Source organism: Candoia aspera, chromosome 7, assembly GCF_035149785.1.
Source record: "Candoia aspera isolate rCanAsp1 chromosome 7, rCanAsp1.hap2, whole genome shotgun sequence".
Lineage (NCBI taxonomy): Eukaryota > Metazoa > Chordata > Lepidosauria > Squamata > Boidae > Candoia > Candoia aspera.
The window spans coordinates 56,776,306-56,791,100 of record NC_086159.1 but is presented as its reverse complement, the minus strand read 5'-3'; the positions used below and the strand labels follow the sequence as shown (position 1 = coordinate 56,791,100).

General features: G+C 38.2%; 1 protein-coding gene across 4 annotated transcripts in view; it reads left to right on the top strand.

The window, feature by feature from the left end:
* CTTNBP2 (cortactin binding protein 2) overlaps positions 1 to 14,053 on the top strand; it is a 96,703-nt gene extending 82,650 nt beyond the window's left edge. For 2 of the 4 annotated variants that reach the window (XM_063309509.1, XM_063309513.1), the window contains 6 exons: positions 4,893 to 5,098; positions 5,372 to 5,557; positions 6,175 to 6,235; positions 7,192 to 7,324; positions 8,533 to 8,637; positions 12,160 to 14,053. In XM_063309509.1, coding sequence (XP_063165579.1) covers positions 4,893 to 5,098; positions 5,372 to 5,557; positions 6,175 to 6,235; positions 7,192 to 7,324; positions 8,533 to 8,637; positions 12,160 to 12,408 — 940 coding nt within the window. In that variant the 3' untranslated portion in view covers positions 12,409 to 14,053. Of the gene's footprint in view, positions 1 to 4,892; positions 5,099 to 5,371; positions 5,558 to 6,174; positions 6,236 to 7,191; positions 7,325 to 8,532; positions 8,638 to 9,301 lie in introns of all 4 variants that reach the window. The other 2 variants (XM_063309510.1, XM_063309511.1) reach the window with 2 other exon arrangements.
* The last annotated feature ends 742 nt before the right edge of the window (positions 14,054 to 14,795 follow it).

The following is a 14,795-nucleotide window of genomic DNA, read 5'->3' as shown; positions in this document are numbered from 1 at the left end:
GGCAGGTGGGGAGGGAACAAACACAATAGGACTACTCTCTTAATTTAGATAGGTCTTCTTTCTAAGGTAATTACATACTATATGCTCTTTTGTTGAGGGAACAAAAAAAAGCCTGAGATTATATGGCCTAATCATACTAATGGCAGCCAGTTTGGTGTACTAGTTAAAGGGACTAGTTAGAAGCCCAGACACTGTGAGTTCTAGTCCTGCCTTGGGCATGGAAGTCAGTGGGTGGGTGGCTTTGGGCTGGTCACTCTCTGAGCCCTAGGAAGAGTCCATGGTAAACCACTTCCAAAAATATTACCAAGAAACTGGATGGACTTATCCAGAAAGTCACCAGGAGTCAAGACTGGCTCAAAGGTACCCCTCAAAAAAAGTACTAATGCTTGTCGCTAAATATTATTAAGAGAAGTATATTAATCAGCAACAGGTATCCTAAGAGCACCATTCAGTATATATTCATATGACATGTGTAAAAGAGAAGGAAATATTAAATTTCAACTTATATGTCTAATCCTATTTTCAGAAGTTAGGGACTCATAGCATTTGTGGTAAATAGAAGAAATAATAGGTCTGCTCATCAGTACATCAATTCTTTCTAAGTGGAGGAGCCCCAGTGTACACAGGGATATGACCAACACCAAGGTCTTTGTTCACGTCTCCTTGGGAAGGGATTCCTCTCTTCAATATTATTCAACATTTAGAAAAAGATATTTGAAAGTAGATAATGAAAAAAGACTTGTGTGGTGTTTGTTCATACTTTCTATCAACAAATAGTCTACAATCTAACTACAAATACAAAACTATTTCCTATTTTTTTATTAGGAAATTGGGACTATTTTTGTATTTGTAGTTATTTGTTTTATGTTCATTATAGCATAAATTTTATATATAATTTTATGTATAGTATGGTTTGGGTTGTAATGTCAAACTGAAAGATTATTCCAGATGATTATTGCAGAAATGCATATAAACTGACATTACATATATGGATATATTAAACTAACATTATTCTAATGAGGGACTGAGGAGAATTCCTGAGTCCCGAGTACATGAAGGGCTGGTTGTGCTGACACCGACAGATTGTAGTATCTCTTGGCTGCAATGTGTATTTAATTTCTTTTTGTTCTGTGTTAATTGTTTAATTGTTTTTATGATTGTTGGCCACCCAGAGTCACTGGTTTGAGATGGGCGGCTATACTAAATAAATAAATAAATAAATAAATTCCATGTTTGTTGTCCTGAACATGTTCTGTATATCAGGCACAAAGAAAGCTACCTTCTCCCACATCCAGCTAGACCAGTGTTCTATCCTCTTGATTTGCAGCTGCTGTCTAGAATCTTAAGTGAAGTCCTTCCCACAACTCAATCCTTCTAAACAAAAGTGCTAAAGAACTGCCTGCCATCATTCAGTTAACACATGATGGCTCTGTGGATATAAGTTGTATCTTTTTTAGAATCTAAAAAATTGTAAATATTTTTTTTTCATCACTTTTTGTCATTGATTAATATCTTCTCACTGGTTTTTCAGCTCTGTGCCAATGCAGCTATAGGCCCCTTAGACAAAATTCAGCACACCACAAATCTCAGCTTCTTCATTAAGAGTTTTTTAAAGCCCTTACAGCAGAGTACACCGTCTGTGGCCCCAGAGCCATATGCAGGTCCTCAAATCCAGTAATCCAGAGCATCTAAATGTTGCTGCTGAATTTTATCATTTATTTTTATCCCACCATTTTTTATCCTTACAAACAATCCCAAAATATTAAACTCATTAAACCAGTATATGATTTTTAAAACATTATTTAATAGAATTCAATAAAACATGTTATTTATTACAAATGCTTCTATGCTGCTTCCGTCATACGAGACTAAGCAGCTTTCAATGCAATTACAATACATCAAAATTATTAGATATATTAAAATATTAAATAACTTTTTAAAAAAAATAGAACCACTGTGCCAGACTGGACCAGATGGGCAGGGCAGAGATAAGCTTAACCAAAGCTCTGAGGGAACAGATGTTTCTTAAGCTGCTACTTTTTAATGTTCTCAAAGGGAAGACATAAAATACGTAGGAAGTAATCATATTAAATACATTTAATTACTTTAAATCAAATTCTAGCTTTTGCCTGACCTTGTCCACTCAGAGATGAGTTGCAGTCCTTTGCTCCAAAGTGCTGGGCATTCCTGCCTTCCATCAGTAAGACGGATGGTGCTGGTGAGAAAGTCTTGCTTAGTTTTGGCCATTACTCATGACTAACACTGCTTTTAAGACTTCCCAATAGTATTAATAGCCTAACTGCCTAGTGTGTAGGTGGCTGTCATCAGAACCCTATCTGTCAGCCTCAATTCTCAGTCTTTAAATTTGGGAATAAGGATGGAACTGTTGAGAGATACTGCTCTGAAGATGAAAAATTGTATTATATTTAATTCTCAATGTGTTACAGAAGAAAGAAGGTGAAAAAATAATCAGTAGGGATTTTTTTAAAGGTGGTCAGAGTCTACAAGGCATGAATAGCTCTGTTTAAATATTCATTTGCTGGATAAATAAAACAAGACACTAAAAATAAACAGGCAGCAAAATTGCTAAGCATATGTTTGTCTCACAAATGTCAGCATTGCTGATATACTGTGCTTTGATTTTCAAAGGAAGAAGCATTCAGCTTTTCCATGGGAGGGGGGGGGAAGTGTCTGTGTGTGTGTGTGTGTTGAACAAACTGAAGAACAACAAAATGTGAAGTCTGTGGGTGATAATATTAAAGATACAGTATATCACAGTTTCCTTACTCCCTTTCTAGTTTCTCAGTTCTAATACCTCAGTGCTCCTCTTTCTGGCTTTAATTCAAACTTCTTCTTCAATCTCAATTTATAAGCTGGTCATAAGGAATATTTTGAAACACAGCCAAAAGGAGCTTTCTTATAGGGCCAGTTAATGTAATCGTTTGCTTCTACCTGAAGGAGGCTTCTGGCACCCTAAAGACTAGTAAATCTATCACAGCATAAGCTTACAGCAGCGCACTTCATCAAATGTTTAACATTTTAGCCCAAAGTATCTGTTATAATGATCCACAAGCTTAGTTGGGAAACTTGTAAACACTGAGGTTGGGGGAAAATTAAATGCAGGAAGTACAGTGTTCACTTTAACTGTTCTCTTTTATTTGCCCTATTTGTGAATTAAACAAAAGAAATGGAAATGGGGAAGGGGAAGGGAAGGGAAATTTGTTCAAGATACAGTACAAACTAGTACTTCCCCCTAATTTTAACTGAAATTCTTTAATACTCTTCTCCCCAAAAAAGTGGGGGGGGGGTAATTTACATTACTGTAAATTATTTAACAAATCCTAAATGCAGGAGCCAAGAGCTGGCCAGCAGTAGTAGGAAAGTGCGAACCATAGTGAAATGTATCTTCTCTGGTACTTAAGCAGTGAAAAACTTTTGACTTCATTAAAACTTTCATTGGTACTTTTACTCCAGATATTCAGGAGATTATTACTGACCTACTTTTCTAGCTTGGAAAGCTATTTTTAAATATTTCCTTATATTTGAAGTAATTCACTAAAGTAGGAAAGAAGGTGAATAAATGTTTTGTTTGTATTAGAATATATTAACTGTGTATATTGCTATTCTGATGCTGATAAATGATTTGCTTTTAACATGGCTTATGTGGGAACTTCCCATCTGTTATTTGGGAGTAATCATTTGTTGTAGGAACCATTACTTTAGTCTTCTTTGAAGTCTGCATTCTCGTACTTTTCCACCTGCTGCATAAGCTGAAATCTTCCTGAGCAATTCTTTGTTTCTTTGGGTCTGGTCTGAGTAGGTCTCATGTCTTTCCAACATACTCATTTATACAAATTTATGACATAAAGCTATATGTTGTTATAACATAGCATTATATAATGATTGATAGAATATACCTGTGACACTATACTGGCATTAATATGCTGATAATCATTAATTAATGTGATTATATGGTTAGCATTAAGTTTGGTGATTTTTTTTCTCTCTCTCTTTCTCCAGACCTTGCTTTCTGTTTCAGAAATTCTACTTTTGTGAAGTTTTGGGGAACATGGTTAACATTTTCTGGAGCTTTTTGAATCTTTTAAATAAAAGTCATAATCTGGTGTTGAAAACCAGTGTGGTGGAGCAGTTAAGGTGTTGAACTAGGAGTGAGGAGTCTCAGATTTGGGCCTACTTTCACCACAGAAGTCCTCTGACCAGGCCCGCACCTGGAGTCTGTGTCACCTGGGGCAAACATGGATTCCTCATCCATTTTGGCATCCCCCCAGTGCTCATTTTGGCGTCCCCCAGTGCAGCACCAGGGGCACATGCCCCGCTTGCCCCAGTTGCGGCCCTGGCTCTAACTTTGGCCCAATCACTCTTTCTTTGACCCCACCCAGGTTTATTGTTCACAGGTTTATTGTTACACAAAAATCAACAACGGAGCACTACGTATATGGCCCTGAGCTCCTGAATAAAAGTTGGAATATAATTCAAACAAATAAAAGATGAGCAACATCTTTCCCCCCCCCCCCCCAACAGCTTTGGGCAATTAAGAGCTTAGCGTTTTGAAGGAAATCAATGCTTTGAGTCAGGTAATATTCTGGTGCTGATTTATGCCCCCAAACTGCAACTACTATTGTGTCAGAATTAAGCTGCTTCTTTGAGTCCCCCTTACTGTGTTTTATTTTTAGTGATTATCACTGTTGTTGGGAATCATATCTGGAAGTAGATACGCTTTGAAAGAACTACTATAGATGAAACTATTGTAATTTGAACAGCAGACTGGTGGCCAGATCTTTCTTAGCACTACTTTTTCTTTCATATTTGCCTCAGTGTCCGGAAATGATAATTATCTCTTCATCCTGTTTCTTTTTTCCTCCTGCTTCAAGATGGATGTCAAAATTGTGGAATGCTGTCATTGCTCCCCTTGTTCAAGAAGCAATTCTCTCCCGAGCTTCTCTGAAAAGAGCACCCATGTTTGGACAAATGGCAGTCAAAAAAAGTCCAAGCCAAGGGCAGCAAGCAGTGGTGAAAGCTGCACTCAGTATCCTGTTAAATAAAGCAGTTCTGCATGGATGTCCTCTTCCCAGAGCAGGTAGGTTGTGGCAAATGTGTAGATCTCCAGAACATTTCCTTTTGCTGTTGTGATCTTTAATTTTGTTTGCACAAGGGATTTTTGTTGTTGCTGTTAATTCCTGGGATCATGAGCTTAGAGTGAAACTACGATCAGAATGAAACTAAGTGGGAAAAATACTCTTTTAAACAAAAGATTTAATAACTTGGCAACCACACTGCACCTCCTTAATAACTTGGCAACCACATCACACCACTGTATTGTCATCTGCTTCTTTCATTTCCATTGTTACAGAAATGGATCGGTACATTGCAGATTTTAAAGGAGGAAGCTTTCCTCTCTCCATGGTGTCAAACTACAAGAATTGCCCCAAGAAAAAAGAAGAAAATGCTGCTTGGAGAAAAGCAAGCACAAGTCCACGTAAGAAGTCGAACCACGCATCAGCCCAGTCCTGGAGTAAGGCAGAGGGAAATGCAGAAGGTAACGACTGGTGTCATGAGTGAGGATGGCGAGCAGGGGGCTCCCATCCAGCCTGTCAAGCGCATGCGTAGCACTGGGGAATTGGTCAGCCATTCAAAGAGACACAGATCGGGACCGCCTTAACCCTTGGGGGTTATATGTCTGGGTTTTCCCATGCTTCTTCAGTTTGTTAGGATTCCTGTTAAGTACTAGCAATAAATATTAGAGACCAGTCCCTTGTCTCAGCGTGTTTCCTGGCTGTTAGGATATCAATCCTAACAAACTCCTACTCCCATCGAAAGAGGGAGGAACAAGCAATTAAAGAGATACGTTTGGAATGTCTTCAGAAAACCAAGAAATGCTGCTCGCCATCCTTACTCATGACAACTGGTGGAAATTGGAAGGCAACAGGGATAATTTATTTGGTGACTTGAAATCACCCTAATGACATTAAAAAAAAAACCCAGTCAAGGACTTTCATTTCTTAACTTTTTTACCAACTGCACGACAATCCACTAAACAGTGTTGGAGCATAAATTTTCTTACTTTTCCAGGGATAGTTGCAGAACCTTGTTCAAAGGTAGAAAAGATGGGCATAAAAGATGACTTTCTGACTTACCATCCTTTCTCTCCTGTAGGTATTAAGTCAAATAATATATTGAAGGAAACTGAGAATAAAATGGCTTCCTTAGAGAAAAAGTAAGTTACATGTTTATGTGTAATCTCTCAAGATTTCAGATTATAATTTTGTAGCCATTGAATAAATCATTACATGGTAGTTATCAGCCAGCATGTGTTTCTCCATTATTGCATAGGAATTATGACAGCAAACACATCTTACCCAACTTACAGTATGATGGCTAGATTCTGTAACCAAAACCATGGTTTCTGTGCCTTTTGCAAATATCATAAAAATCTTTGCAATATATGCCAAAATATTGCACAGATGAAAAAAACATAACCAGTGGAAGAAATGCAGGGATTTTACTGTGAATGGTCATATTGGAAAACTCTATTAAAATCCCAGAAGTGGTTGAAAATAACGTGAGTTTTATTAGGGATAGTCCATGTCTGTAAGAATATTCCATAATTTTCTTTTCTTGTCATATAAAGGACATCTTTCTTTTAAATGGTTTACAGGAAGGAGTTATGCAGAATGGAAATTTAGAATGGAAGTCCCTTTGATAAGTTCCAGTATTTCTTCAGTGTATGCCATTAGGAAAACAACTAGAAGAATTCAAATCTCAACTGCAGTTTAGGTTTAGATCTCCAGAGGATTTGAAGTTTGAGAACTAAACAGTTTTAGATACTGAGCGAAGAATGTGCAATCTCCCTATTCCAAAATATTCCATTTGGATTGATAACTAACTACGTGATATTTCTGTCTGAAAACTCTAATCGGTATTTGTGCATTACTTAATGCCTTATATTTTGAAACTTGTTTAGAAAAAAATGAACCCTTAGTGTTGAGATACTTCTGGCCATCTGAAAATAGATTGGGATTAATTTTTTATTGCATGAATTGAACTTGCCCTGCTTCCATGTATATTTCCTCTATTCAACTGCAAGAAATAAATAGCCTTTCCGTAGCTCCATCTTATAGATTGCCATCTGTTAATTATGTTGAAGAACATAATTTTGTTTTCCTTTCCAAGGTCTCTGGAAGATGATCCCTTCAGTGTGTTAAACCTGGAACAGAGACTATCCGTTGGTTCAGATGATGAAGTGGACCTTCTGCAGGAACTTCAGAGTATTTGTTTAAGCAAATCAGAATCTGACATCAGTAAGGTAAATACTGCCTACTCTTTTTCACAAGGTAGTCAGCCCTGAGTTTCTTCACCAATTTCTCTATATTCCATTTTCTTTTCCCTTCTATTTTCTCCAACTCTTGCAACTATTTTCCAGCTTTCTTCTTCTATTCATCTTTTGACTCACACCGTTATAGTGTGTATCTGGTATCCTGTTTTGCCCTGGACTTCAGCCTGCCTTTCTCTTTTCATCTGCTGTGGAAGCTCTTTTCAAACTACCGTATCTCGCATACAATATGCGTTAACACAAAAGGATCATTCCCTATTATATTGTCCCATAGAACTCTGACCAGCACTGAGTTTATTAGATATTTAGCATATTTGGTTAAAAATATTGTTTGTTCAGACCACATTACCAGCTAGTGTTCTTTTATGGTACTGCTTTTTCAGTTATATTGTGACTATTCTGTTTTGTTTTGTTTTAAATGTATTTTAGGACTATATGACAATTTTGAGTATCACCCTCATATCTTTGAATGAAGGACAGCTGATAAACTTTTCATTACCATCAGAATCATGTCAAATTCAATGTGCCCAACAGTGTATTTCTCATCTTTCATCTTTCATCTTCCATTCTTTTCTTCATATATTTTGCATATTCATCAATAGCTTTGCCCTTTTCCTTTTTAGACTTAGCTTTGATATCTTTCTCTCATTTTGCTCTGATAGTTAAGCCCTTTCTGAAGAGCTTACTGGATTCACTCCCCCCAGCCCAACTATAAGCAACATTTCTGTACTGCTGGGCACTGCCAGCTAGCTGATACTCTACCCCTTTCTTGTTCTTCCCTCACTGCCTTTATTTTTACCACAAGTAAACAGATAGTTTAAATTGAGAGCCAGTTTGGTGTAGTGGTTAAAGATATCAGGCTAGAAACTGGGAGGCCATGAGTTCCCACTTTAGGCACAAAGCCAACTGGGGGACCTTGGACCTTTCACTCTCTCACAGCCCAAGGAAGCAGACAATGGCAAACCACTTCTGAAGACTTGTTAAGAGGTGACGGACTCGTCCCTGGGGGAGCTGGGGGTGTTGACGACCGACAGGAAGCTCTGGCGTGGGCTGGTCCATGAAGTCACGAAGAGTCGGAAGTGACTAAACAAATAAACAACAATTGTTATTAAAAACCACCTCTGCTTTACATTATTGTAGTACTGACCCTCCCCTCTTCTTGTCTTATCCATTTTTCATAGATAATAGACTCAAAGGACGAGTTGCTTCTGACAATCAGCACTCCTCAGAAGGATCCGGTGTTTTCGGCAAACGTCATGAATGCAGCCACATCAGCATCGCAGCAGGTACCTGAGAAGCTGCAGGGCATGTGATAGAGGTTTGCAGTGCACACTCAGAAAGTTACACTTAAGAAAGTTGGTATAGTTCTGGGTTTGTTGACCATAACTGCTGAACCTATATTATGGGTGCAGTCAGGGTCCAAACCTAGTTATTAACCTAATCATCCTATTCTGGATTAACTGCTGTTTTCAAGCTGTTTTAAAGGCAGATCTCTGCCATAGCACTTTATTGCAATAATTTAATACAAGATTATCTACGTTTTGATAATTGAGGCCAAGCTATCTCCATCCCGGAACCACTTAGCATCTTGTATCTATTACAAAATGATGGAAGAATGAGATGAGATTGGCCTCATACCTTAGATGTTTTCCAGCAAGGAGACTAGAAAAGGAATTTCAAAAAGAACACCCTCTGGAGAAAAACAGTTGAGCAGCTAGCATTTGGAGGAGAGCACTGGGTTTTGGCCATTGAGATTCAGGCTGTCATGCACTCCAGATGGCCGCTATTGCCATGGAAACCAAGCAAACATAAAGGAAGTGACTGCCTGAAATAGAACCAAGAAGGGAGCTTGCTAGAAGATGCTGAGTTGCTGAAGGGCTTCTCTCTTTCCTCTCCTCTCCCCGCCCCCCCCCCACCCGCCATTTGCCATTTCTTTCTCTTTGGAAGAAGAGGGCAGAAGGAGACAAGAGGAGCATCCAGTTTAGAAGTGTTTGCAAAAAACAAAAAAACCTCTGAAAGGCTGAGGCCCTTGTGATCTTCCCATTCCTGAGCAACAGCAGGAGAAATGGAGGAGAGAAGGGCTGCAATTAGAAAGGCAAGCAATCTTCAGGAATTTTCAGCAATGGCTGAGCTGGTGGTTGAATTCTGGAAGTTTATGTTATTGATTTGTCTATTTACTTACTTAGCTTGCAAGCTGCTTTGGTTGCAAATAACTCTAAGCAGCAAGTACTCCCATGCAATGAAAGGATGAAAACAAGAGTAATATTTCTATAATGCAAGAACCCAATGGTATCATTCCCATCTCACCACATAGAGGCATACAGTTCCCAAACAACATATTCTGTTGTTTCCTGTGGTGGAGAGACGCCATCTCTCAAGTCAGTTCCTAAGGATTTCTGGAATAGCCAGGTCAGGGGACTTTTCTACACCCTGCAGGCTGGGTGGTGATGTCATCTCACAGTTCCAAAGGTACCAATGGAAAAGTAGGGATTCCCTTCCTGCAAATCAGCATGTCAGTGGCTAGGAAGCTGATTGTTATTGGATGGGGGAAGGATTCCTTTTAATTCTTTCTATTCCACTTCTGTATTGTTTGTGAGCTGCTGAGAGCCTTTGGGAATCAAGCAGCATATACATTAGACAGGTAGAGATTGTTGGGACAGGAAGTCCTACACGGGTCCTTAGCCATGTGGGACTTTAAAGATGACAGCGAGCACTCTGAATTGCACTAAGAAGCCAACTGCCCTTTAGTACAGCTCCAGATAAAATGCGAAGCATCTGTGACTACTGGACCAATTATAGCTTCTTAGCAGTCTTCAAGGGCAGCCCCATGTACAATGCATTGCAATAATCTGAGAGGTGATCAAGGCATGAGTGACTGCAAGCAGAGTCTTCTGATGCAGCGCTGGTCATAACTGGTGGGAGTAATGCAAAGGCCCTACTGGCTCCAGTTGTACCTGCTCCTCAGGGCTAGAGCTGTGAGTCCAGAAGGAATGTGCAGGTCAGGGAAATCTGTAGCATCTGACTGGAGAGTGATTTTCTAGAATTTTTGACAGAATTGCCTGCTGTCTTTTTTTTTTTAATCTCTCTCTCTCTCTCCCTTTAAACTGAAGAAATTAGAGCTTGACAACAGAATCCTTTACATACAAAGAAAATTCCTCAGGGATAGCCACAATACTCCAATCACTGCTGCTTATCTCAAGAAAATAGAATATTTGTGTTCAGTTTGGGGAAAAGGTGTGCTCCCAATGCAATATCTGAAAGATTTCTTGCCCTAACAACATGAGATTGATGTAATTTCATATTTAACTTACAGTTGTCATGATCTCATAATAATGAGGTGACAACTATATAAATTTTGTTTATATTTAATTACTACTGCAGTAGTGCTTCTGACTACTATAGATCAAAATTAGTTTCTAAACAACAGTAATATAATAATGTGAGAAAACTGGTGAACCATGTCTTGCCTTCTCTCTAAATCTATCTTTACAATGGCTTGACTTGTTTAAAAGGAAATAAATAAAATCTGCCTCAGTCATATCCAGAATTGTGCTCTGTGGCAAAGAAATCTCAGCAGCATTTAGCAGCTTTCAGCTTCTCCTTGTGAAGGTCATGCATTTATTAGCAGGTTCCTGTATCCAAATTAGAAAGCTGCAGGCGAGCTTTGAAAGAATCACAGATATAGAAAGCAGATGGCTGTACCTAGTTATGTCTTCCATCTTGCTTCTCAAAACATATTCGGTACTCACAAGATGGCAAAAGAGGAGAAGAAGAGACATCTTTTCAAAAATAGAAATAGGAATATTATCCTCATTTCTAAACTTCTAGGTACGGTGGAAAGGGGAATCGACATTGCCAAAAATCAGTCAGCAGAAATCCTGTTCATTTTCTAATCATTTCCATATAGAGCCAAGCAAAATGTATTGCAATTCTTTAAAGCACAGGTTTAAAGAACTTATGCCTCCTAGATGTTGCTGGACTACAACTCCCATCAAATCATGTAAGTTAGAATATAATGTACAGTTCAACTTGACTCATTGCTGCCATTCATGTTTTCCTATAATTCCTTTTTCCATAGTGTTGCTACCATTGGTAGTAGTGGTAACATGACAAGCATTATAATACAAAGACATTAAGGTGGACTGTGAAGTATGGAGTGGGAGAAGAAGAAACGTGATTTGAGCTGCCATAAAAGTCTTGCCCACATGGCACTAACCTGTTGGATCCCTATTGTCACTTCCCTCACAATCACAAAACTCAAAGTCTTATAACTCTTAAGTTATAAGACAATGTGAATTTCAGTCCGTTTATCCACATTCTTTCCTATTACATGTTCTATACCTGGTAGCTTTTTATCCATATTAAACCTTTCCCTTAGCTGTGTGTATGAAAACCATTAAAAGTAAATCCCTCTGCAGTCAGCCGTTCTCTTGATTGCATCTTAAGTTCTCCATTTTCCTGTACTATTAAATCTTGATATATTAACCATTTTTCTTTGCCTGCTGACCTATCCTGAAGGTTGAAATTCTAAGTACACTTGCTTATAAGTTCTGCTGGATACAATGGTATTTGCTTCCAAGTACACATTTCTGATGCTTTGCAAAACAGAAGACCCTGAATGTCTGCCACACTGGAGCCCTTACCATCATTTGCTTGCTATCACCAAGGAAATCCCTCACATTTCCCTCATTCAGAGCATCTGTCACAAATGACAACTTTGTGTCAACTCAGGCTGCTCAATCACAGACTGATGTTGCTATTGTTTGGGCAAATGCATGTTATGCTATAAAACATTACTCTGTTCACAGGATGGTATTCCGGGGACCTGTCCTCTCAGCAGCAGTCAATCTATGGAATGCAGCGACCGTAAATCAAAAACGGAGTCTTTCAAGAGCGGCGTTTCAAGAATGAAATCGTTTCTTCCTGTGCCCAGAAATAAAGTCAGCCAGTCTTCTCAGAACACTAAACGCAGCAGCAGCAGCAATACAAGGCGAACAGAGGCAATCTGTGATTGGAAAGAAGAAATTTGGAACATGCACCCAAAAAAATCAAATTGAAAAATGCAAATAAAGATACCCATCTGTTCATTTCTTTTTCTGTCTTTCCTGAATTAGTTATCTTGGAAAACAAAATACATTTACAACTGTAAATATTTTTTACATGTTTTTCTCAGTTCTAATATATCCATGGGACCACAGTTTTACTTTTATGTGAACAGGCTGTTTATAATGAAAATATTATATTGTATTATACTTGTTGATCTTTAGAAGTGAACGGTGATAGCTTCATAAATGCTTTTTTAATCTGAAAATGTTTTTCTGTTTAGTTATAATCAGGAGATCACCACAGAAAGTGTGTGTGGGTATGGGTATGTGTGATAAAAATATAAATAAATATATTGGACTTGAATCCAGAGATACCTGTATATAAAAGAACTAGTACTATATGTAATGCTTCAGGGGAGATGTGTTGGTTTCCACTGAATACAGATGCAGATAACTGGTTTGAAACAAAAGGCTGTCTATCAATATTGCATTGCTAGTGTAGCCAGTTGTAAATGTGCATCACTTTACATATTGCAAGGTCATGCAGGTCCATTTTGCTAGTCTGTATGGGATTTCCATGCAGTAGGATCCGATGCGGATTCCTCTGTGTGGAAAGCTAAGCAGTGGATCTGCTTCTTCTTCTTCTTTTTTTTCCTATATATCATGAGAACCTGCAAGGTGTTTCTCATGAATAACGTATACTCTATGTATGTAACATCCCAGTTGCCTACAGAACAGGATCACTGGATTAGGACAATAAAGTTTTATCTAGTTATATATTGAATTTTCTGTGTTAAATTTCATACATTGGGTTGCACCGTTCTGTACAGTACTGACTTAAAGTTAATATATATGTCAAGGCAAAAACAAAACAAAAAAAAACCATTTTCACTTTCTGAAAAGTGAATGGAATGTGGCAATAATGGGAAGAATTGGGGGTATTGTCCGGTTATTTTCAGTGATGAACTGCATTAAATATTCCAGTTACCTGTCTTATTGGGTAGTTTCATTTATTTTTGTTGTTTTGATTTTGCATCGTTTTTGTTAAAAGTAAGACTCCCAAAGCCATCCTAACGAGCAATCTCTGGTTATTTTTATGATAATCCAGGGGGAGGGGATAGAGGGAAATCCCCCTGCTAAACTCACCTCTAATTATATCATTTACTATAATTGCCATAGAAGGTTTCTCCTATTTCATCAGTATTGATCTGCTAGGACTTTATGGCATTTTACCCTGAAATTTCTTTCTTGTCAGCAATACAGCTACCCACAATAGATAACCAGGAGTGAAAGGAGCAGCAATAACGTGGGAAAGGAAGAACTTACCTCTTTCTTATATGCTGTCTGAAATGACATTTCACCTTGGGGAAAACTGCTTCTGTCTCCTATCCTGCATTCTTTTCCCATAGAGAAGAGTGTAGCTTTTCAGTATTCATGGTGGACCCTACTGTTCCTTCTTCCTGAGACATTTTTATGAAAGACACAAATGCCTTAAGAAAAGGGTTCTTGATCACCTGAAAAATTGCTAGATACTGACTGACAATGCTGTAAAGCTATTCAACCCAATATCTTTGCAAGAGAATATGTAAAAGTCAAGCAGTTAAGTTAAATAATCTGGAATTTCACCTGTCATGCCAATAAAACCTTTTGTACTACAGTTTCTGCAATATCTTTGTTTCTGTCTTACGTGGGTTTGTGTAGTCAGCTGTTTTCTGTCTCTGTGCTAAAGCTGAAATCTGACTCTTAACTTTAGAGTTTAGTTCTTGCATGCAGCTGCTTTCTTATTTTAAAACAGATGGAAACAATCTCATGCCCCAAAGGCTATACGGTGTGGTTAGTTAGGGACTGCATGCTGCTGAGTGAGGCTTGGACTAGTGGGGAGAGATGCTCAGACACTGAGCTTTCCTATTTCTACAGCCACATTCTTTCATACACACATGCCCCACTTGATAGTCAAATGCATTCCTGGGGACACTTGGCACATGGAAAAGAAGAAGAATACTATAATTCCTACATTAAGAAGATAGACATGTAGCAGAATTGCTACCATGCTGAATGAATGAAATTGTCTTCCCCAAGTGCTGATCCATTGCTTTGGGGAAAATGCATAAACAATTTTGGCAAGTACATGAACTAGCTTCTGAAGCCCACATGTGTGCTGGAAGTGACCCATAGGTGTTTCTCTGCTATATCTTTTTACACCTTGGTGTTCCAGGGTTAGATATTCAAGATAATTTCTAATAAAAAAAACATTTTATTTCTACAAGGGTACATCATTAAATCAATACAATTTGGTTAGATGAGTGGAAAGTTGCTTTTGGGTACAACTTCACACAATCCATGCATTTTGAAGAATTAAGCTTCTTAGTAGGTTCCTTAAAAACAATCAGCATGAAATA